Source organism: Capra hircus, unplaced genomic scaffold (genome assembly GCF_001704415.2).
Source record: "Capra hircus breed San Clemente unplaced genomic scaffold, ASM170441v1, whole genome shotgun sequence".
Taxonomy (NCBI): Eukaryota; Metazoa; Chordata; class Mammalia; order Artiodactyla; family Bovidae; genus Capra; species Capra hircus.
This window is the reverse complement of record NW_017189886.1, coordinates 1-7,691: the sequence shown is the minus strand read 5'-3', so window position 1 is coordinate 7,691 and position 7,691 is coordinate 1. Positions and strand designations below refer to the sequence as shown.

The window sequence follows — 7,691 nt, the reverse complement described above, 5'->3', positions numbered from 1 at the left end:
CTGCCAGGCTCCTCTGTCCCTGGGATTCTCCAGGCAAGAATGCGGGAGTGGGTTGCCATTTCTTCCTCCAGGGGATCTCGCAGACCCAGGGATGGAACCAGCATCTCTTAGGTCTCCTGCTTTAGCAGGCGGGTTCTTCACCGCTAGTGCCACGTGGGCAGGCCTAGCGGGCAGGTATCAGGGACTCAGGATTAGAGGTGGAGCTTGGCGGGCTGCGGGTGGGGAGTCAGCTGTGTGAGGGAAGGGTGGTGGGCTCACTCCCTGAAGGAACACCTGCCGGGGCGGGGCGGGGAGGGTCAGGAGGCTGTGATTCTGGACTTGAATCCTCGCTGAGTTTGGGGCCCTGGGGACATGGTGGGGCCAGGCCCGGTAGCCTGTGGCCGGTGGGTCCGGAGAAACGCTGGTTATGGACGCCCGCTGCGGCCGCGAGTTGCCTGGGGAGACGCAGGAGGCCCGGGAGGGCGTCCTGGGAGCCGGGAGAAGCCGGAGCGGAGGGCAGGGCGCGCGGTCCCCTTCGGGAGGCTGGCTCCGTCCCGTGTCCGGCGGAGGCGGTACGCCCGCCCCGCCGCGTTGACAGCGGACCAGGCGGGATGGGGACAGGACGGCGGCGCGTCCCGCACGGCGCGAGCTTCCGTGAGGCCGGCCCCGCGCCCCCGCCCCCCGCGGCACGGCGGCCCGGCGGCGCTCGCGTTAGGACCCAGCGGATCCGGGCGGGAGGGCGGCGCCCGCCCCGTCGGGGGCCCGGAGCGGGGCGCGGGGGGCGGAGGGGCGGCTCGGCGGCGCGCGGACTCGGAGCGGCGCGCAGGGACCCGCGGGTAGGCGCGGGCCGGGCGCGGGGCGCGGGGCGCGGGCGCGGGCCGGGCGGGGGCCGGGGATCCGACGTCGGCGGGCCCCCGGGGGCTGTGGGGCCCGGGCCCGGGGGCCGTCTAAGCACATGGAAGAGGGCGCCGGGAAGCCTGGGTCCTCTGGAGGGGCGGCTTTTGTCTCCCCGGAGGAGGGAGGTGGCGGCCGGCGGGGTGTCCGCGGGGCGGCGGGGACGGAGACAAAGGGCAGGGCAGGCCGGGCCCCCGGGGTGCGTCCCCGGCCCGCTGGGCCTTCCCCTCGGCCCCGCAGGTTCGGCCCCCCTCCCCGCCCGATCGCCCGCCGTCTGGACGCGCTTGCAGACGCGTCTCCTGGAGGGGCCCCTTCTCCGCGCGGACTCTCCTCGGGATGGCCTGGCCCGGGGCCCCTTCCCGCAGCGAGCCTGGGCGCCCCGTGCTGGGGGTTTCGAGGCTCAGGAGGGGCTCTGGGGACAGACAGAACCGCCACCCACCCCACAAGCCACCTCCCCAGCTGCGGCCTTCGAGTGGTGACAGCGCCAACCAGCCTGAGAGCCAGATGGGGGGCAGGGAGGACTTGGGGGGGCTCCAGGCCTTGGGGCCCCCCGCGAGGAGGAGGCCGAGAGTTTTCAGAGTGGACGCCTGGCCTGCGGGGCAGCTGGGCCAAAGGCCTCAGCTTCCCCACCCCTTCCTCTCCCCTCCGCTGCTCAGTAAGGCTTGAGGGGGAGGGAGACGGGGAGTGTGTGCAGTGACCACGGTCACAGAAGGAGAGGGTCGGGGGGTGGGGGTGGGGGTGGGGGTGGGGCTCACAGAAGGAGAGGGATCAGGTCTCTGCCCCTGGCCCCCCTCTCCCTTGATTCCCTGTGGCCTGGAGGGGGCAGGGGTAGGCAGGCAGGTTTCCAGTTACCCGTCTGGAAGAACTCATGTTGTGGGAGGGCGGGCCCTGGTGGGTGAGCCCAGGACTCCCTCCCAGCCCCCTGGCTGAAGGCGGGCAGTCTGGAGGCTGCCCCCCGCTGCGCTGGGGCTGGCCGTGAGGACTTGTCGAGTCTGCCAAGTCCACTGTGGGGCCAGACTGGGGACGGGACTCACCCAGTGCTTCTCAAGCTTCAAGAACCTGCCCTCTCCCCCCAAACTACGCTTGTGACGCTTGTCACAGTCGTACCGTCTCAGGCGGTCCAGAGCCCCTGGGCTAGGGGACCGCGGTCCTCTTGAGCGCTGCCCTCTAGGCTCGGGAGAGACGCTTTTCAGGCCCCACCCTGAGTGCTTCCTGCCCAACAGACAAATAGCCCTCAGTCTCGTGAGCGTGTGATGGAGTCAGCCAGGTCCTGGGCGGCCTGGCAGGAGGAGTCTTCGAGGGGCGGGAGCCGCCCGGGCTCATGTGGTTTCCTGCTGGATGCCTGGGCCCCCAGGCTAATTGGGAGCAGGTGTCGGTCTGGGTCTGGCGACTGCTGAGTCGGGGCTGTGATGTTAGTTGGGCAGGACTGGGGTCCCAAGGATGGGCCTGGGGTCGTGGTCTGGGCACTAGATTCCTGGAGAAGTGCTGAGCAGAGGGTGGGCATCGGTGTGGCTGGGAGAGCAGGGGCAGGGATTAGGAATGTCTGTGGAGTGTGGGCAAGCAGGGTAGGGTCCCTTGTCATGATCAGCTCTGGAGGAAGGCGAGTCTAAGCAGATGGGGGTGCCGCGCCCCCCGCCTGGCCCCGGGGGAGGCGAGTTCCTCAGGTCCTGAAGGCCCAGTGGGGTCTCAGGGACAGATCCCTCCAAAGTGGTCGCTGCCCCTGAGGCCTGCCTCCGTAACCCTCCATCTGCCTGGCCTCTGTTCTGGGCCCCCCTTCTCCAGGCTGAATTCTGGGAGCAGAAGCGGCCCTGCAGCCCTGGGGTGTTGGCTTGGGGAGCAGCTCGCCCCTCCTCTTTCTCCAGCTGTCCCCAGACACCGGCCCAGCGCGCTCCCTGAGCAGTCATGAGAGGTGCCTCCCTCCTCCTGCTCTTCCTGCCTGGTAAGTGGCACTGGGCTGGTGGGGCTCGCACGTGGGTGCGGGCAGGGAGCTAGCCACCAGCTCTTGTCCTGCGGCCGGAACTGTTTCCCGAACCCCAGGGCCTGCTACCTCTTGGAGCACAGACTGGACTGGCCAACCCCCCAAAGTCTGGAGGCATCTCCTGGGTGCCTCCCCACCTCTCCGCAGCAGCAGGCTCAGCCCAGGCACCAGGAGCCAGGCTTTCCCGCTCACGGCCTGGTCCTCCCTGGAGCCGATATGCAGGAATGGAGGCCCCTAAAAGGGGGTCTGAAGGCCTGGGATTTGCACTCCTTTGGGGCCAGCTCAGCTACAGTCCTGACCTTGGAGAGGTCCCTGGTTGTCTCATGAAAGAGTTGTCAGTGGGGATCACAAACGGCCTGCCAGGTCTAACGTTCGTTCATTTAACAGACACCTGTGGAGCACCTACTCTGTGCCAGGCACTGGGATAGGCCCTGGTGATGCAGTGATCCAGTGGGCAAATGTCTGCCTTGTGTGGTGTTGCCCTGCCGGTCTAGAGAAGGGCGAGGTGATAAACGTCAGGTTGTGTTGAGTGCTGTGATGGAAATAAACAGATGCGATGGTGTGGGTGGGTAGGCCAGCGAAGGCCTCTCTTATTTTTTAATATTAATTTCTTTGTCTGTGCCGGGTCTTACAGCACATGGGAACCTCAGGCTTCGTTGTAGGATCTTTCACAGCGGCCTTAGTCGAGGCACGTGGGCTCCAGTTCCCTGACCAGGGATTGAACCCAGGCCCCGTACTGGGAGCACAGAATCTCAACTGCTGTACCGCCGGGGCAGTCCCAGGCGCTCAGTCACTGTCCTGTCCCACTCTTGGTGACCCCGTGGACCATAGCGCACCAGGTTCCTCTGTCCATGGAATTTTCCAGTGCAAAACACTGGCGTGGGTGTTGTTCGTTTCCCACTCCAAGGGATCTTCCCGACCCAGGGATTGAACCCCACTCCCCAGCATCAGCAGGTGGATTCTTCACCACTGAGCCACCCGGGAAGCCCCTGAGCGGAGCAGAAGCTTCAGGAGAGACCTGGAGGAGGAGAAGCTAAGCAGGCTCTCAGGCCCAGGAAGAGTCAAGTGCAGAGGCCCTGGGGCAGACAGGAGCGGCCGAGAGCCAGCATGGGGGGGCTGGTCAGGGAGCCGGCCCAGGACCAGGGCGTGTAAGGGCCTTTGTGGACAAGGAGGCCGTATGCATCCTGTGAGTCTGAGTCTGCTGGGGATCTTACGGCCCCCACCCGAGGGCCCACCCTCAGGGCCCCTGCTGCCCCTCCCTGCTGGCGCCCCCTCAGCTCTGTCTCCCCACAGCAGGCCTGCTGGCTCAGGGCCAGTATGATCTGGACCCACTGCCTCCGTACCCAGACCACGTGCAGTATACCCACTACAGTGACCAGATCGGTAAGCCCGCCGCCCACCTCCAGGCCCCCCAGCCCTCTCCCTAGATTGGCGCTGCTCGGCCGGGGGTCAAGCAGGGTGGTGGGATGGGCTTTCAGGGCTGTGGGCCCTGGCTGCACTGTGCCTGGGGGCTAGCCTGACCCCCACCAACTCCACCTCTTTATTTCCAGACAATCCAGACTACTATGACTACCCAGGTAAAGGGCTGAGCGTAGGGTAGCACGCAGGGTGGGGAGTCGTGGAGGCCTGTGGGGCCTGTGGGGAGGGAGCAGACCCCTTTACCACCTCTCCCGGCAGAGATGACCCCTCGGCCGCCTGAGGAGCAGTTCCAGTTCCAGTCCCAGCAACAAGTCCAGCAGGAAGTCATCCCAGCCCCCACCTTAGGTAGGCCACCAGCTCCAGCCAACCCTGGGGGTGCGGAGGGCTGCCCAGGGCCGGAGGAGGCGACCCCACCCTGCCCTGGACCGTCCCAATGGTCTCTGCCTGACTCTCCAACTCTAGAACCGGGGACTGTGGAGACGGAGCCCACGGAGCCAGGGCCTCTGGGTAAGAGAGACAGAGGGGCTCCCGGGAGTTAGGGGGTGGTGGGGGACCCGGGAGGTCAGACACAGCCAGGCCTCTTGCTCTGGCTGGGGTGGGTGGTGGGCTGGGGCCCTGGCAGAGGTGCCCCTGCTTGAGGTCAGCAGGGCCCCTGGCAGCTCTGGAGACCCCTCTGCCCTGCGCTGGTCAGGGCTGGACTGCCCATGGCCTCGGGAGGAGCCTCTAGTCCCAGACGTGAGGGAGCGGGGAGCGGCTGGCAGGAAGCCCCCCAGCGAGTGGTGCTCAGGGGCTTCCTGGGCTCAGCGGGACTGTCCCGGCCAAGAGTCCGCCGGCCTGTGTGTGGGGGGCCCTGCTCCGTGTGAGGGGCCTCCTGTGAGGCTGCCATGTGTTTCTGGGCCTGTGTGTGGTTGTAGGTTTGTTTGAACTGTCTGTTTGGATATAGGCCTCTCGGTGCGGTTGTGAGTTTGCATGTGTATAAATGTACTGGTTAAAATCGGGCAGCCTGGGGAGGTCCGGCAGTGCTGTGTGTGCGCGTTGGTGTGTGTGTCTTTGTGTGTGTGTGCGTGTGTCTAGCCTTAGGGTGCAGGTGTTCCTGGCCCCGAGAGCCAGTCCCTCTGGGGGTGCGGCTGGAGGCGGCCCCCAGCTCTGAGCCACGAGCTGCAGCCCGCTGACCCCGCCTGTCACCCAGACTGCCGTGAGGAGCAGTACCCGTGCACCCGCCTCTACTCCATACACAGGCCCTGCAAGCAGTGTCTCAACGAGGCCTGCTTCTACAGGTGAGGGCGGGACAGACAGTGATCCTGAGGCTGAGCCCGGCTCCCGGGCCGGGGGTGGGCGTGGGGTCCTCTCCCCGGGGCTGAGCCCTCCCGTCCCGTCCCCTCAGCCTCCGCCGCGTATATGTCGTCAATAAGGAGATCTGCGTCCGGACCGTCTGCGCCCACGAGGAGCTCCTGCGGGGTAGGAAGCCCCTACCCCGCCCCTCCTGCGTCCCCGGGCCCGCCTACCACTTATCAAACGTGTGGGTCCGAGCCGGCTCCCCTCCGGCCCATCTCATCCTCAGACAACCCATCACCAGGGCTGGGGCGCGGGGCAGTTCCCTCACCCGGCCGCGCGCTGACCCCAGCTCCTCCCCGCCCTCCCGACAGCTGACCTGTGCCGTGACAAGTTCTCCAAGTGCGGCGTGCTGGCCAGCAGCGGCCTGTGCCAGTCTGTGGCGGCTGCTTGTGCCAGGAGCTGTGGGGGCTGCTAGGGGGAGCTGGTCCCCTGCCAGCCTGGGGCCCCCAGGCTCTGCCTGACCTGGTGCTTTCCTCCCATCTGACGTTCCTCTCGTCTTGTCAGAGGGCTGTGGGCCTGGGGCTTCCGCGGCCCCTCCCCTAGCCTGGGGCCACCCCCAGGGCCACAAGGGGGCTCCCGAAGGGCCAGTCTCTCCCCCCGGGTGGGGGACAACCCAGGCGCTCTGTGGGACCTGGGCCCCTGACATGCCTTCCTCGTCCCCCACCAGGACCGTCCCCCACCCCCAAGGTAGGCTGTGAGCCCCCCACCCCAGCTGGTCTGCTCGAATCTCCTACAGCTCCTGGGCGTAGACCACCTTTTATACAAAATTAAAAACAGGTTTTTACGAAAGACGTGGAGTCCCTTTTTCGGCGGGGAGTGCAGAGATGGCCGGGGCCGCCAACCCTGAGCATCCTCCCCGAGGCTGCCCGGCCCCCCTGGGGAAGGGTCAGTTCTGGCGACCGTGGCCTCCACAGTGCCAGCTCAGCTCTGCCCAGAAAGGTGGGCCCTGACAGCCGCCCCTGCCCCCGGGCTGTGTGTGTGTTGCAGGAGGCTGTATCAGAAACAGAAGGTTCAGGAACACGGCTTTCTCGCCGTCAGGGCTGTGGGGGAGGGTCACCGGGGAAGGGCTCCGGCAGGACGGAGGCTGCCTGTGCAGGGACCCGAGAGGGCTGCAGGGTCGGGCCCGCGGGCTCTGGCGTCAAGGGCGCTTGCGGGGAGGGAGGCCTGGTGCACTTGAGAGGGCAGAAGCAGGCCGTTTGAACAGCGCCCTCTGACGAGCACGGGGACACCAGGCTCCGTCAGAGGGTTAGCACACAGCGCACTTTAAGCCTCTAACCAAGCCTGTACGGCAGGCATGGGTAATGTTCCCATCTTACAGACAGGAAATCAAGCCTAGAGTCAGTACGGAACTCCCCACCCACCGGGGTCCACAGCGGTCGGTCAGTGGCAGGCAGACCCTGACGCCGTGGGGCTCCGTGGGCTGAGAGGCAGTTCTCCCTGGAAACACGACTAAGCACCTGCTGAGTGCTCCCGCGCCGCCGGCCTGGGAGGCAGGGTCCCACCATACCGATGAGCACAGAGGCTGACAGCTGAAGCAGCTGTGCCCAGGACCACCCAGTGGGGCCTGGCTGGACGCCAGGTCCACCCCCAGGCCTGCCCTCCTTCACCGTGCCGCCTGGAAGGCCTGCTTGTGCTCAGGGGGTGCACCTGTCCTGAGGAGGAGCCAGAGGAAAGGGCAGAAAGCTTCAGCCGGGAAGAGCAGAGCTGGGCCCAGCCCCAAGCCTCAGTGGCTCCGTCTGTTAAACAGGTGGATGGCCCAGGACCTGGAGGCCTCCCCAGCCCACCGTCCTGTGAGGTGGTTCCTTACCTTTCCGCAGGGGCCCTTCTAAAGTCTTCCCCATGTCCCTGCGCACCCCTCACTAGGGGACCCCAGCCCCAGGGCCCTCCAGGCTCCCCATCTCCCAGGAAGCACATCAAGAGCAAAAAGACAGAACACAATCCGTACAAAGCGTTCCTTTAAAAACGTGGGGCCCTGTTACCAAAACAGCGGGGCTTCCGAACGCGCTAACCAAATTTTGGTTAAAAAAAAAAAAAAGGGGTAAAAAATAAAAAAAAATTACAAGCGGGGCCCCTTTTTTTTTTTCTT

The 7,691-nt window shown here is 66.1% G+C and overlaps 1 protein-coding gene across 5 annotated transcripts; it reads left to right on the top strand.

The window, feature by feature from the left end:
• The first annotated feature begins 320 nt into the window (after positions 1-320).
• Positions 321-6,394, top strand: MFAP2 (microfibrillar associated protein 2). Of its 5 annotated transcripts, none has more exons than XM_018044905.1 (9): positions 321-815; positions 2,656-2,812; positions 4,145-4,234; positions 4,402-4,428; positions 4,529-4,615; positions 4,733-4,777; positions 5,509-5,547; positions 5,655-5,728; positions 5,917-6,394. In XM_018044905.1, exons 2-9 carry the CDS (start codon positions 2,776-2,778, stop codon positions 6,064-6,066), a joined length of 549 nt encoding a protein of 182 aa, XP_017900394.1. In that variant the 5' UTR covers positions 321-815; positions 2,656-2,775; the 3' UTR covers positions 6,067-6,394. The 5 variants fall into 5 exon arrangements, with proteins under 5 accessions (XP_017900394.1, XP_017900390.1, XP_017900393.1 ...); XM_018044901.1 differs by having other exon boundaries at positions 325-815; positions 5,460-5,547; XM_018044904.1 differs by having other exon boundaries at positions 750-815; positions 2,736-2,812; positions 4,148-4,234; positions 5,460-5,547.
• Positions 6,395-7,691: the final 1,297 nt, after the last annotated feature.